The sequence below is a fragment of the Branchiostoma floridae genome, chromosome 7, assembly GCF_000003815.2.
Source record: "Branchiostoma floridae strain S238N-H82 chromosome 7, Bfl_VNyyK, whole genome shotgun sequence".
In the NCBI taxonomy this organism is placed as follows: domain Eukaryota; kingdom Metazoa; phylum Chordata; class Leptocardii; order Amphioxiformes; family Branchiostomatidae; genus Branchiostoma; species Branchiostoma floridae.
In genome coordinates, this window is record NC_049985.1 from 12,495,323 (window position 1) to 12,511,225 (window position 15,903).

Consider the following 15,903-nt stretch of genomic DNA (forward strand, 5'->3'; position numbering starts at 1 on the left):
AGCGCTAGCATGGCTGGGGTTATTGTACTAAACTTAAGTCAGGAATATCTGTTTATATGACCTGACAAATAACATAGTGTCTCAATGCCAATTTCCTCATTTTTGTTTTGCAGGGACGGTTTCTTGAACAACCAGGAGTTCCATGCCTTCTGTGGAGAAGTTTTGTCTGACAGCAAGAAGAGCTACAATATCTCCATTGAACAGACCAATAGTATATTCAGACACCTAGACACAAACAAGGTGATCCTGTCATATTAATGTAGAGAAATTCAGATATCTTTTTGCAATACAGTAGAATTACAGCATTTTCAAGTGTCAACATGCATACATCATAACGTGTGACACTGTAACAGTAATGTCTTGCATATGATATTCATAATGACTATATATATATTAAAGGCTTATAGTTGTAGTAGCCATTGAAATTTCAAATATATTGAAACTTTTGAATAGAATAACTTGCTATGCACATTGTTTGCAGGAGTGACATTGTTCCACATATCCAATCTGTTAATCAGGTTCTCTCTTCTTATTTCAGGATGAAAAACTTGACTTGAGTGAGTTTAAGACAGCCTGGTTTTACTGGCTTAGACAGGTAAGCAGTTCATGCTCATCGTCCATCTTCTTGTATTGATATGTCCAGAATAATTTTCAACTTCAGTAGAAGTCAGGAACATTGATCACTGTTTATATTGTACAAGTGCTGTGATATTGTTTATAGCTTGTGTCAAGAATATAATTAGTATTGTCCTTCTGCACCATACCGTGCAGGTTCTAGATTGCAAATCTGCCCTCATAGTGGTGGACATGCAGAATGACTTTATCAATGGTTCGTTAGCCGTGCGCAACTGCCCGGCTCGTGAGGACGGCAACGCCATCATTCCTACCATCAACCATCTGCTGGAATCTGTTCCATTTGATGCTGTGGTTTATACCGCAGACTGGCACCCAGCTGATCACTGCTCTTTTGTGGACAACGTTCAACTCAGGGAGATACATGAAACCAGTAAAGTAAGTTGGAGAGCATGTTTATCTGATGACAATATGATATAAACAGCATATCAGCAACATATCTAGAAACATGAGGTAACATTTGCAAGCAAATACACAATGTTTCCCTTTCAATGGTCTAGCCTTAAAAACTACTGCTCTGTTTATTCTTACTTAGATACATTCATATATATATGATGACCAGCCCCACTAGTCCTGTCTGCCACTTGCTACATTATGTAACTGAACACCACAGGGTGTCTGCTACTTTACCAGGCTATGATACAACTCTTTTCAATTAACCTTGCATTTCAGATTAAAGCTGACAATGCCCAAGTGATGGACACAGTGGTATTTGCTAGTCCAGACATGTTTGAACAGAAGCTATGGCCGGCACACTGTGTACAGGATAGCCATGGAGCTGAGCTGCATCCAGATCTAAAGGTACTAAAAGTAATTTCTTAATAGAGAACTAAGTAATGGTTTTGTGGTGTTAAAGAGTAAAATTAACTGTTGCTATACATGCACTTATGTCTAGCCTATGACTTTGTGTGACTCAGAATGACAGATGTAGAAACCCCTACATGTTAAAACCCTAAACTGCCAAGCGGCTTTACAAGTGTGCAACCAAGTTGGCCCAAAACACAAGCTAAGCATAGCCACACTGCACTACCACTTGCTAGTTAAAAAAGCATCATTCTTCACTTAAGTTGAGGATGGCTGCTTAACTTTTATTACATTGTATTATTGACAGGTGGTAGAAGATCATATCCTTATAAAGGAAAGGGCTGGACACAGATGTGGACAGTTACTCGGCATTCTGGGACAACTTGAAGAAGAGCGCCACCCCTCTGGTGTCGGAGTTTGGCGAAACGGCACATCACAGATGTCTACATCTGCGGCATCGCGACAGACGTCTGCGTAGAGTTTACCTCCATGGATGCAATCGAACACGGGTTTAGGACTGTTCTTATTGAGGACGCCTGTTGTGGGGTGTCTGAAGAGGGCATCAAGGAAACCAAGACAAAACTGAAGGAAGCTGGAGCTGTACTGGTGCAATCTGCTGAGGTAAGTTTGCTTAAGTCATTCGTTAATGATACATTGGTGAAATATTATCAAAAGCCATTTAAATTGTAAAAATACTGGTCTTGCTGATTGGTTGGTAGAGACAGAATGTAATGGAAATGTTCAAAATAATGTTTATTATTATAGTCATTACAACATATTCCAATGGTGAACAAATCATACAATGCACAGTGTGGGGCCAACAGATCCAGAACAGTATTCATGGTACTTTTGAATCACCAAAGATAAACATGTTTACCCTCTAGGCCTCTTCATGATCATTGATTTAATATCTAGGCCCGATAGTCTTTTATTTACTGTCTTTCTTTTATTTTCCTTTTATTATGTGTCAAGTTGGTGGAAGGGTTAGGTGGGATCTTGCAAATGCTCTTTTCTCTGTTATACGTTTTCTCATTTGATTTTTACCAATACCCTTGTTAAAAACATGGTATTCTGAACTTGTTTCCATCACGTTTATACACGTAGGTACCAGACCTGGTGAACTGTCAGGACAGACCACCCCAACTGGCGTACCAAGCTGCTGTCAATGTTGCCATGGCAACAAAGGCAGCCAGATCCATGGACAACATTCATAACAACATGACATGACAGAAATGTTTTAACTTCTCTGCAATCTAGGTCAACAATATGCAAGTATGTAAGCTGTGTGTATGGTGCTGTAATTCTTAATTCTTTTTTAAGAAACTTCAAATCCATGCCGTTCCATTTTCAATATGTAACGTTACAACAAAAATTCTATTAATATGTTTGCTTTTACCTATAAGAATGGGGAAAACTTTTGGAACAAAACTTGGCTTGTCACAAGGATCTATTAACTGGCAATTGACAAACACAGAAAATTCCACACACTTTTTTAAACCATAGAGAAAATGAGAATTCTAGTTGAGTGAGGTATTTGTATAATTATATTTGATTTGTTCAATATGACATTAGAATTCCATTGTGGTCACATCTTTTTAATAGACAAATAGTAGAGTTGACAAAGTGTATGTAGCGCCAGCCTTGTTTAAAATGTATGCTCAGATATTGAGTATTAAGTTATATGGTTGTAAAATGTTAGATACCTGGTGCTTAAGCAACCATTTATTACACATTATACATTATTTTGATTGAAGATAAAGAAACAAAGTTAACATAATCTTTTGTAGCCTTATAACAATCCAACATATGCAAGGGCTAAATGTACTAAAGACTTAAGAAACATTATAGTCTGGTAGGGTTTTATATCAGCCTGTGATTTAACAATGCAATGTAGTGTAGATTTTGATGAATGATTCATAAATGTTCAAAATATTGTATTTAGTTGCATTATCATGACAAAGAAACTTAATACAGTACTACATTCTACTTAACGCACAATGTTAGACAACCTCTTAATACATGATCACCACTTATTTGTACTATATGTTAATGTAGTGGTTACAACTTGAATAAAGATAATCATCATTCCTTGGTTGCATGTTTTGGTTGGAGTTTATGTTAACTGTATCTGCATAGATCATATTCAAACTTGGCCAGGTTATTCAGTGACAATCTGGTAAAAGACTAAGTATATGCTTCCTTATTGTACAAAGAAGACTCAGTGGATGTTAGATGACATCGAAAGATGTAAGTTGGGTTGTACTTTTTGATCGCAGACTCGTGTAAGAGTAGTAAGGTACCTCTGAGTAGTGCATTTACTCCACCTGAAAGCAGCATATCTGGCTAATTATTTTATATCTATGGTTACATTATGTCTATTAAGGTTAAATAGGCATTCAGTAGCTGCGGACGACAGTTGAAGGGATAGTCTTTTGCTTTAAGCCTTACAACTGTCACCTGTGGCTAGGTATCCAGGTATTAAGAGCCAAAAAGCAGTTACTCAAGCAAATGGATATGATTTTGAAACGGTCAGACGTTTCAGGTAGTACTCACTCGTACTGAGCAGATCTGTGAAGAGCATGTTTTATACCCTAACAATGAATTGATATGTAAAGGAGGTGAGGACAAATTTTAGGTGGTTCAATAGGAAAGAAAAGTTTGATGCAAAAGAGTCAATTAGCTCCTTTGTTTGAGTATAGGAGCTAATGTTGTTTGGCGGGGGCAGAAGCAGAGTGTTCCAAGTGCTGGAAAGTTCATGGGGCTCCTTTCCTGTCGCTACCAGAAACATCTGCGACCAATTCGAAATTCCTATCCATTTGCTTGAGTAACTGCTTTTTGGCGTATGATTACATTAGTTGGAAGTCTGCCAATCCTACCATTTGACTTCATTACTTTTTGACTCACCCTCGTATATTGGTCTTATTATTCACAGTGTGACCTACGAGACGAGAAGAGTTTTGTAAGCTTTTTCCTCCCAGACTATGATAACGTTAGCATTTTGACTACACAGACGTGCCATAATCTAATGACATCGTTGTACCGTCCATCAGTCTACCAAGTAATATCAAAGTGCCGTCATCGCTGATGAGGGAGCTGGGCTATTTCTGTCCATTAAATTTTAGCAATGACTAGTCCTTTTTGAAAAGACGTTTACCGCCAGCTAATTTGTTGTTTGTGCAAGCCACGCAACGCCGACAATATTATATAAATAGAAATAATGCACAGTGCAATTAGATTTAGCGAGTCACTGGGGGCAGCCACTGGGGGGGTTTCTAGTCTGTGTAACGCTAAGTCCGCTGTCAGGGGCTAAATTGTATTCTCCAAGCAGAGGTTGTAAACAACCGAGCCTGTAAACATGACCCGACCACTGCTATCTAATCTCTATTCTCCAAGCAGATGTTCAGTCGTGGAGATATAGTAGTAGTCAGGATTTTTACCGGCTCGCTATTTTCCAAGCAGAGGTTGAGTGGCAGAGATATTGTGGGAGGAGCGAATCCCAACTACTACTATATCCCTGCGACCCACCCTCTGCTTGGGGAATGGCTTGCCCTTCTCCTCTGGGTAGGTCGTATAGAAGAGTGATTAAACTGATTATCATATAGCCAGGCGCCGCGGACTAATCAGAAGGCCCCGTTCCATGTTGGTTTGACGCCGTAACACATAGATTCCGGCCAGCCCGGTATGTATATATATATATATATATATATGTAGTATCATCATGCAAATCGACACCAACTGGTCAAAATATGACCAATCAGAAGGAGCGAGAGCAATAGAGTAAACAGATTGCAAGGGGGGAATGGCTCCTTCTTTTGACATTGATAGTTTTGTTCTAAAAAGCCCAAGACTGCAATGTTTCGAATATTTTCTGTAGAAATTTTGGTTGTAATTTTAGCAAAAATGCTGATAGCAAAGGCCCAGACACCATATACATGTACAACTCCGGTCGGGTCATTGACCCTTAATTAAATTAGACTAGGCGCCAGCAATGTCGGGCGGGCCGTATAGAAGTGCAATTAGATCAGGCAAGGGGCTTTCAGTCGTCGGTCAAGAGCAAGTGTCAAGGACCTGTCTCTTTGTGATTTAGTCCCGGGAGTTTTGTAGACTTGGTGAGATGTACTTAGTGGAGGACGTCAAGTAATGAAGGATGGGCCGCAAGAATCGCATCCAAACAATCCTGTTGTTGTTGGTTTACGTTCTTTGGATGGGGACGGGAGATTCTGCTCTTACAAAGCAACAAGTTGGGCAACTTATAAGTAAGTACTGCCTGTTCTTAAAGTTCAAAACATTAATTTCAAGTTGTCAAAAATTTTACCTTGATACATTTTTCTGAAATGTTGCAGACAAAATTGAAAGGTTGAAAGCAAAGATAGATGCTGTCTTCCTTAAAGTGAACCGAACTTCTGGGAAACTGAAGGAACAGGGAGGGAAAGGGTTTCCCCAGATCCCGGATGTACCCCAACCTAGTCCAACACCAACAACCAGTATTGAAGGTAACAGAACACATTTTTCAGCCGATGGGGATTTCTATATGGGCAGCAGGTGTCAGGTTTCAATGCGTTAAAAATGTAGTAGGCTGCACTTGAGACTGAATAACGGATATGTTTCGGAGTTTAATGTAGAACCCGCAAACTATGCACACAAAAATTATTTCGTATTTAGTTCTATGATATCAGTTGTGATTCATATTGTTTTATAGAATTATCTCAGTGTTCCTTAACACATTTGGCTTTGCCTTTGGGGGTTAAAAGAAACCCCTTGTGGGCGGAGCGACCCTAGTTGCTCATAGTATGCCTCGTCCCGTGTTCTAACTCTTACAAAGTTGCTAAACTGTCTTTATTAGTTGAACAGCATGCTTTAGCAACATGTCAGTAGTGCTTTTATATAGCCCTCTTGTATTTTACCACTCGCACAGTAGTACTCTCGGCCTACACATCTCTTCCGCATACTATATATCTCCTCTTTTCCCTGGCATGGACTTTTATTGTTACCTAGATAATTGGATAGGCTTGGGCAAAACCCAAAGAATTTAATCTAATAGAACACGCTGTTACATCAGGGTGCATTCCATCACAGTCCTCATACGAGCGGCCGCGATTTTGTTGATTTGGGCGTCTTTAAAAAGTCTTCACTGTAAAGGGCTTCACTGCATAATTATATTTGCAAGACATGATTACAACAAATACATCTTACCTGCCATCTAGATAAATGACGCCACTGCATTCCATTTTGGTTCTTTGTAGGACCGGTCAGCAGTACCGTTGGGTATACAGAACGTCTGCCAAGCATGAACCTTGCATGGATGTAGATATGGTTATACAGATCTAGAACCTTTTTGTTTTCCTTGGGTAGATGTCAATGTCACTCAAGGGAAGACGGAGTTCCAAACAAGCACCCAGGGGTACTGGAACCCATCTACCGCTGGGTATACAGAACGTGGGGGATCCTTCTACAAAGTCTTCAGGACCAGAAAGAACTACACCAGTGCTCAACAGACATGTGAGGCAGACGGAGGCCATTTGGCTGTTGCCAATACTGAGGCTATCAACAACTTCATCGTACAACAGATTTCAGGCCGTAACGACTCATGGATCGGGCTCAATAATAAGAATGTGAGCAGAAACGTGCTACTCATTTGCGATCTCTATATGGAATCTTTAGTTAGTGCTATTTTATAAGTGTCGTTTATCGTTTGCAGTCCACAGCTTGTTGAACATGGACATCATTTATTGCTGTTCATTTTTGTTGATAAAACGTATCTTGTTTTGTTACAATTTCAGTCTGAAGGTACTTGGATGTGGGCAGACGGAACCAGATTGGCCGGTTGTGCTTTCTCCAACTGGGCACCGAAACAACCAAGTATGAACCAAGGACAAAAGTGTGTGCAAATGTGGTCAAGCCGCCGCTATAAGTGGGACAATACCCTTTGCCACAGACTGAAATATTTCACTTGCCAAATAGGTACGTATTCAAAAATAAATATTTCCTTGAAGAGAATTACCAAAGTTGGCTTTACATAAAGTAACTTTTTAATAATCTGGATCTATTTTTCCCGTCAAAGAGAAAAATAAAGATTTATAAATTTCTTTCGTTTAGGTCCTGGAGAGGATAGCAACTGCGACAAGAATGCGGGTAAGCCTTCAACATCAAATAAAAAATTTTGTTCCTTATCAATATTTGTAAATGTTGGACACGTACATGGTACCATGGACAGACTGCTTCCGCGTCAACTTTACGAATCAAAACTAACCTTAGGGTAACTTTGATACGACAGCGTTGTTATGTTTATACTAACGATAGGGCATTATCTGTTTTATGGCATTTCCTTTGCCAAAATATTTTGAAAAAACTTGCCTTTAAGACTAGAATGAAAACATGTGTAACATGGCTGTTACGATATCATGCAATATAAAATACTTCAACTATGTTTGTGACATGAATGCATTTCTCAGCACAGGTATCACATGGAAAATATATAACTGTAAAAATAAAAGCAAATTCATAGACCATAAATAATACCTCCCCGTGAATGAGTTAGCCTCTGCCATGGACTTTCTGCCGTGGTTAATCATGACTAGTTCTACCAGCTACCAGCCACTTCCTGCATCTGACCTTTGGGGTTATCTTCCATCACTTTTGACCCATCCTCCTGTTAGTGTCGACTTGCTCTGATTGGTGCTATACGTCATTAATATGTAGGCTTCCAAGTTCCATGTAAATGCACATGTTAGCTATAGCTATAGTCTTTGTTACTTTTATGTCAATGATTGTCTTTCAACTCCATGCATCTTGACCTCTTTAGGACACTACCAATCACAGGGAAACTACAAAAAATCAACTTCTCTATGTAGTGTCTGAAGTTGAATACTAGTATATGATCACTCAGTGGCACATAGATATTCATTCATTCTCATTGAAACACTTTATTTCTGTTGTTATCCAGGAAGACGCAGTGGATGAACACAATACATGTACTTCGCATCGGTACATCCGGGTCTCCGCTCTGAACTGTCCGTGTACAACAAGCAGTGCCACCCCACCCCCCACCCCCATATAAAACCTTTTGTTTATTAACATTACAAGACTTTAGTTACAAGGCTTAATTATCTGTTTATTGTAATTGCTATTTTTTACAGCGCATTCAGGAGTGTTGCCTTAGATTTACACAATTACACAATTACAAACATTATATGAGTGACCAAAGTGTACGTACAGTAAACACAGAGTCGATTCCACATTACCAAGAGGGTATTTCTTACCTTCTGTTCCAACATTTTGGAAATCTTTATAACATTAATATTCTAATTGTGATAAGTAACTGTTTAGAACTGTTTTTAACATCATTGTGATGTTCTAATTATTTTCTACTGTATTCAAACATGTTAGAAACATTTCTAACATCAAAGTCATTATTTCTGATAGTTTCTAAACTGTTCCAACATAGATTCATCATTTGTGATCATATGTGCGAACATTAAAACAATATGATGAAACTGGGTCAGTGGGCTGGGAAGAGGGCAATTCACACACCCCTGCCAAGTACAGGAAACTGTGTCTGTCTGACAGCTTTTCACAAAAGAGTCACCAGTGTCTAATAAAGAAAACCTAAAAATACAAGACCCAAACAAAAGGCCCAGCTTAGCAGCTTGGTTTAGGGGTAATAAAAGTTTTTGTGGAGAGAAAAAATGACACAAATTGTTGGAACAATAACAAAAACACATAGATGTTTCTAAATTGTTCTAAATAAAGAGATTTGTACCATTACTTTCCCAATGTTTCCAACATATCCAGATACTGAGATAGGTTCAAACATGTTCAAACTTTCATTTTCAATTGTTTGAACAATTTGGAACTTTAGTGACTGAAATATTCTTTTACTTAGAATAGTTCAAACTTAATACAAATATTATTTCAAAACCCTTTCGGTGACTCGGAATTGACTCTATCATTTATCACATGTTCACCAAGCATAATGCTTATTCAACCTGTATGCAGTTTGTGCGTGTATTTGCTGTGATTTTAGTAGGTAGACGTAGATGAAATTATGTTTGGGACTGACGAGTACTAGTAAATAATACTGCACGAAATCTAACCTTTAAGCGTGTACTTTAAAGCACTTTTCGCAATTGGTTAAAAAAACACACTTTTTAGGTGTCCCTTGGCTTGAATACTAGTTTAGAAATAATTAATGTTCATGTGCCTTCAGCCAGGATGAAGAAAAAACATGACATGGCGCTCAGTTAGTTTCACAGTTGGCCAAGGTTTTTTAATGCTGCAAAAGGGAGTTTAATTGCTATGGAAGGGATGTTGCCAAGAGTAGTTTGCAGTTGAAGGAGTTTCGCCATGGGGCAAAGGAGACCTAAAGGGTTTTCTACTATAGTTAAAGGATTTTTTTACTATTGTTATAGCCTGTGGTTATAATGCAATAACATAATGATTCAATAATGTTTAAGATATGTTTCTAGTCACATTATCATAACAAAGAAACTGTACTGCACTGCACTGAATGTACAATGTTAGACAACTTCTCATGGACACAATCACCACTTATGTACATTAAATAGGTATGTACTAAACATTAAGGTAATGGTTACACGTTAGGCCACACCAATTTAATTTCTTGGTTCACGGATTCGCTCGCTCCTATTTTTTGGGAAAAGAAATAAAAATAAAAATTACCACTCAGCAAATTTTCACCATTAATGAAACCATTCACCAACTTTCTGGTGTAGCAAATTGGCCTTTATATTATAAGCTCCTTAAAGTGTGGGTACAGGTGCTGTTACTGTACAATAATAGTGTTTTTGTCCTTTTTTCAAGCTGAAAACTTTTTTTCTTTATGTTTTGGATTAGCCGTTAACTTTACCCCAACCATTTTACAATTTTTATTTTTATTTCGCCCTCTCGCTCCATATTTCTTATGTAACAATCCGTGAACCAAGAAATTAAATTGGTGTGGCCTTAGATAAAGATGTCATCATTCCTTGGTTGCATGTTTTTGTTGTATGACATGTTAACTGTAGGTGCATAGATCATATTCAAACCTGTGTGTGGTGTCCAGTGCTATCCAGTGATAAAAGACGTATGCTTCTGGACTGCACAAAGGAGTGAATGTTAGATAACATCCAAGGATGTACTTGACTGTATCAGTTATTTCCACATTTCTAGTCCTTTTCAGGCAACAGCTTAAGTTCTTATTTTCACAATCTTTGTGTTTTGCCAAACTTCACTCTAGTTCTGTTTACCAAGGACAGTACCAGAACACAGCATTCAGTCTCATACACAGGCTCAGGCAGCCGCATGTCTTCTACTTCCCCCAGCTGATTCTCCTCTGGTCTGTACCTGTCCACAGTCTGGGACAGCCCCTCCCACGTGCTCTGTCCACCCAGCAGGAAAATCTCTGTGGGCGTGGCTGCCACGCCCATGTAACATCTGGGCGTGGCCATAGAGTTCACCATGCTCCATTGGTCGGTAGTTGGGTTGTACTTTTCGATCGCAGACACGTCTAGTAAGGTTCCCCTGAGTAGTGCATTTCCTCCACCTGAAAACAACATATCCATCTCATTTATTACTAAAATATATATATAACGTTATTTATATAGAACAGTGAAAAAGTCCCTTAACATGTCCCATGTGTCTACATCTGTATAGCCAGTGTAACTGCTAGTTGCAATTTTCACCTATCGGTTCTGGGTTGTTGATTGGCTATAATTGGCTAAATTATAGACTTCTTCTTTCCTGAGCTGGTATATATTAGATACTTCGTAGTTAGTATGTACATTAATTCACATTAAGTCCCCTTTTGCAACTCACAGAAGGGCCATTTCAGAACACAAGACTAAGGTGAAGCCATGTCAATTACATCTCACCTACAACATAAATAGCACCACAGACAGCACCCATGGAGTGGAAAGCTCTCCCAATGGCCATGGGAGACATCAGTGTCCAGCGATCCTCCTCAGGCTTGTACCGCACCATCTGTGTTAGGAACGCCCCCAGATCGTGCACCCCGCCGGCAGTACTGACTCCCCCGCACACGTACAGGTGGCTGCTGCAGACTGCTGCGGCATGACCACTGCAGGGCTGCGGCAGGCGGCTGCAGTAGCTCCAACTGTTCTTTTGGATGTCAAGCCGCTCCACACTGTCCAGTCTCCACTGCATGTTGAGTCCTGAGTTGGTGAAAAATTATAAATACCTCGATTATGATGACAATTCTTTGTGTTTTAGATGAAACTCAATGTCAATTGTGAGAATTAAATGATACTAGTAAAATGTAATGGGTTTATTTAGCAAATGAAATATGACGTGTTGTAACGTTAATATAGTTGATCAACTAAGGCACAAAATGTCATAGGTACTGTACAGAAGCTTTTCATAGCTGCTTGCTATCAAGGTTTTTACCTTAGATGTACAGGGAAAGTTTAAGTTTAAACCAAATCACTGTTACCTCCCACAGCGTAGATGCTGTCCCCTAGTGGGACAAGACAGAACTGCATCCGTGACTCTGTCATGCTGCACAGTTCCAGCCAGTGGTTGGTGCGAGGGTCGTAACGGTGCACAGTGTTCAGGATCTCCAATGATTGCCCACCCAACCCACCAGCAAGGAACAAAAAGTTTCCAACTACTGCCACTGAGTGTCCAGAACGTGCAGTTTCTCCTGAAATATGAGGAGAGAAAAAAGTAGTATATATAAAATCATGTGCAGTTGGTCTGTAAGTCCTTGGATCATAGGTGCATTAAAGTACATTTTGTAAAATGTTCAAGTCCTTGGATCATAGATGAAACAAAGTAAAACGTTCATGTCACAAATGCAAGATTTACATTTAATCCAAAATTCAGAGGTCATTGGAGTCTTGTTCTTAGTAAATCAACTTTATCTGCAGTAAAACCACTTGACTACGTCTATTTCATTTTTCTATGACAATACGCATGTATAATAAATACAGTACCTGGCATACTGGTCAACACCTCCCAACTTGACGTGCACTTTGCTTCAGTGTTATAGCAGAGTATATTACTGTAGGCATCGTGGGATAGTTCCCAGGTTAACCCTCCTGCTACCAAGACGTGTGATGTGGCTCCCCTGGGAATTGTCCGCGGACTTTGCTGCAGTGGCTGACTGTAGATATCTGCGTGATAGTCCGATGCCTCTGCCAGTAGCGCTACACATTGAGGATAGTCACGTGAAACCGGGGATCTTTTGATGTTATTAAACATCGACGGCGTCATCAACGGGAAACGTACCGCTTGTAGAATTTCATCTGATTGTTGCATGCGACCCTCACGGTCGTGATACAGCCAATTGCAAGCAGCATTGAACACATCCTTTTCAGCAACCAGCAACTTGTTGACAGAAAAATAATTTTTGATTAGCATGCTGTAACTTTGAATATGATTGATGTACATGCAGGACAACATTGACTGTGCAGCTATGATTTGATAATGTTTGTTTCATCAATACCGGTACCTACATTATCTATAAATCTAGCAATTAACGCTAGTTCACCTTTATCTATGGGGTAACCTATATCCATTGTTTTTCAAAACAGCACATTTAGGGATATCAAGTCGACGGACACAACTGTTGTTTTAAATTGTAACATTTTCATAATATAGCAGTTTAAATTCACATTTTGTTGGCATTATAGCCCTAAATACCATGCTTTTGAAAACAAAGAACTTAGGTTACCCCACAGATAAAAGTGAAATAGCATATTACAAATGGCCTTCGTCCAACAAAATAATCAAAGCACAAGAGAATGACAATTACTTCATCACTGCTCAATATAGACAGCAACAACTTGAAGGGAATGTCAACAAGAACTTCTGAACCTAAGATGTCGGTGAAACTCTGCTTCAAGACGGGTTCAACACAGGCACACACGTCGTGCAAGTGATACTCCAGACCAATGTCGTACACTGTTAAACAGTTGTTTATATCCAGTATAGACTTAAGGTGACTGCTGCAGTGTTGTGATAGAGCGGTCATCTGCAGGTAGGAGGCAGTGGACAGAATGTCCTGTATTGTGTCCAGAGTCAAGTCCAGTTTGGTTGTGGATACAAATTGGAGGGCTTTGTCCAGTCCAGATGAGGTCACTCCATGGATAGTCACCTCTTCCTGCAGAAAAGAAGTGTTTCAATGAAGGCAAACTCAACTCAACTTGTCTCAACATTTTGTTACTGGTGGTAGGAATGGTGTATACAGGAAAATGAAAAAAAAAGACAAATATTTTGAGACCAGAAACAACCAGAACGCTTTAATCCCACAAAGTAAAAGCATCTTCACTTTAGCTGACATGAAAACACCCCTTTTGTACAATGGAATGGCTTTCTTTTGTTTGGAGGTAATGCAAGGTCATTCAACTTTGCACTATTACCAGTTACCTTGTAGAGTCCAATTAATTTGTAAACAACCTTGTCAGCAGTCAGACTACTGGCATGATGTCTGCCTTGAAGCTGTTTGTAACAGTGATTCATGACTACACTAACTTCACCACAGTTGTGCTGGCTGTGTTTGTGTTCTTGTTGTTGTACAAGTTGTTCCAGAAGCCCAGCAACCTGCCCCCCGGACCACGCCCATGGCCACTTGTTGGGAACCTCTTAACTCTGAGCCATGTGAGCTTCTGTGTTTCTTTTACAATGCTAACCAAGCTTTTCAAAGTTAAAATTTTAGTTACATAAGTTTTATACATCATATAGGGTAAAAGTTCCCTTATGTATGACTCTGGCAGCATTGGTATCAAGGAAGTGAATGGTACAGTAAATTAGTTGTCATTGCTGCATTAACTAGTACAACTTATTTGCCTTAAAAGTTTTTCTCTCTTAGTGCAATTTAACTTCCAGCCATGCAAACAAGACAAATGACTGATCCAGTTGTTGATTGTTCACATGAAAGCTTATTAATATGTAACACCTGTTGCAAAGCTTTGATTGGCCGAGAGTTAGACTTACAATTGGGTTGCACCACAAAAAGGCAAACATTTACCTGTGCCACTGCAGGGAATGGAATGTCAGGGTCAGAAACAATCATCATTTGCACTTCCAACAGTCTTTTCCACCCAATATTACTCATTATATGACATGATTTGTTGTTTTTAGGACTCAGCACACCTCCAGTATGTGGAGTGGGCTCGGCAGTACGGTGATGTTTTCACTCTATACTACGGTCCCGTGCCTACTGTTGTTATCAATGGCGTCCACACCATCCAAGAGACCCTGTTCAACAAGCCGGATATCTTTTCAGATAGACCAAGATTTACTGATGGCAAAGGTACTTAGAATACATTCAAGAACTTCAAATCATATGAAGTTTGGTATATGGTCTTAGGTCTTGACCTACTGAAAAGATGATCAGAGTTTGGCCCCCAGCAGTTTTCTATGGTACTGCAACAGAACTTCAATAGTTAGACCTTCTGGACACACATGGTTGTGATATATTGGTAGCACTTTGTCTCAGGATGAGTTCTCTAGCAGCTTTTTGATAAAACTGCAGGGATATCTTTGTTGCAAACTTTGAAAGACAATAATTACAGAAATGATAAATGCATTTTCATGATCATATATAAAAAGTCTGGTTAGTGTTTGTCAAAACTGTGGCTTTCGTACGTCCAGAACTTCACACTTTTTGTGTGTTTCAGGCATCATATTCGCTTACTATGGTCCCTTCTGGAAGGAACAGCGGATATTCACCATGTCAGGCCTGCGTGATTTTGGCTTTGGGAAGCGAAGTCTGGAGGGCAAAATCCTTGAGGAAGCAGAAGCTCTTAGGAAGGATATCATCAAGACAGGTAAATATTTCTTGTAAGCCTTGAATAATCCCTGTTTGGCTACTGAAGCATGAATACTTTTAAGGGGGACTATAGACACAATAAGGGGTACAAACACTGCATGGGGTATGGACGTACTCAGACATTTCTGGGGATACGAACTTTACACTTTCACCATGCTAGAGAAGTCAACACTGAGTTGTATTTTGATATTAATTCATTTTGGCAATACCTCAGGGGTGGGTGCTAACTCGTACCTATTTCTCACCTAGAGGGTAGACCATTCAACATCAAAAATATGTTAACGAAGGCTGTGATCAATGTCATCTGCTCCATCATATTCGGGGTACGGCACAGTTATGAAGACAGCGCCTTCCAAACTTTCCTGGAGGACATTGAGGTCAGGTTCAGTACCCCATTCCTTATTAATCAATTTTCACCTGTTCTTCGCCACCTGCCTGTACTGGGCCAATCAGCACAAAGGTTTCATTTGAGCCAAAAAAGGGGTGAACAATTTCTAAAAATGAAGGCTGACGAACATCAGAGAGACTTTGATCCAAGTGACATCCGAGACTTTGTGGACATCTTCATCAAGGAAATGAGGAGCGGACAAAAGGAGAACTTTACAGAAGCCCAGCTGCTTTGCATCATCAACGATCTGATATCGGCTGGAACCGACACGACATCCCACAGTCTGTAC

At 39.6% G+C, this 15,903-nt stretch overlaps 2 protein-coding genes and 1 pseudogene across 2 annotated transcripts in view; 2 read left to right on the forward strand and 1 right to left on the reverse strand.

Annotated features, from left to right (window-relative positions):
• LOC118419766 overlaps positions 1 to 3,529 on the forward strand; it is a 4,810-nt pseudogene extending 1,281 nt beyond the window's left edge.
• A 1,447-nt stretch (positions 3,530 to 4,976) lies between these two features.
• On the forward strand, positions 4,977 to 8,397 carry LOC118420034 (C-type lectin mannose-binding isoform-like). The gene is made up of 6 exons (XM_035826739.1): positions 4,977 to 4,998; positions 5,781 to 5,930; positions 6,790 to 7,049; positions 7,218 to 7,398; positions 7,534 to 7,569; positions 8,381 to 8,397. Exons 1-6 carry the CDS (start codon positions 4,977 to 4,979, stop codon positions 8,395 to 8,397), a joined length of 666 nt encoding a protein of 221 aa, XP_035682632.1.
• A 2,013-nt stretch (positions 8,398 to 10,410) lies between these two features.
• The window catches only part of LOC118420035 (kelch-like protein 32), a 9,236-nt gene continuing 3,743 nt past the window's right edge, over positions 10,411 to 15,903 (reverse strand). Inside the window, exons 2-7 of the mRNA XM_035826740.1 lie at positions 14,423 to 14,430; positions 13,157 to 13,555; positions 12,387 to 12,780; positions 11,885 to 12,094; positions 11,307 to 11,606; positions 10,411 to 10,978 (exon numbers count right to left, since the gene is read on the reverse strand). Coding sequence (XP_035682633.1) covers positions 10,638 to 10,978; positions 11,307 to 11,606; positions 11,885 to 12,094; positions 12,387 to 12,780; positions 13,157 to 13,555; positions 14,423 to 14,430 — 1,652 coding nt within the window. The 3' untranslated portion in view covers positions 10,411 to 10,637. The remainder of the gene's footprint in view (positions 10,979 to 11,306; positions 11,607 to 11,884; positions 12,095 to 12,386; positions 12,781 to 13,156; positions 13,556 to 14,422; positions 14,431 to 15,903) is intronic.

Bases quoted from the DNA above. Each gene is read 5' to 3' on its own strand.
- LOC118420034 (XM_035826739.1), top strand. From the start codon at position 4,977: ATGGCTTGCCCTTCTCCTCTGG. The intron at 4,999-5,780 runs GTAGGTCGTATA...GAAATGTTGCAG, and splicing joins GGCTTGCCCTTCTCCTCTGG to ACAAAATTGAAAGGTTGAAA. The intron at 7,050-7,217 runs GTGAGCAGAAAC...TTACAATTTCAG, and splicing joins TCGGGCTCAATAATAAGAAT to TCTGAAGGTACTTGGATGTG.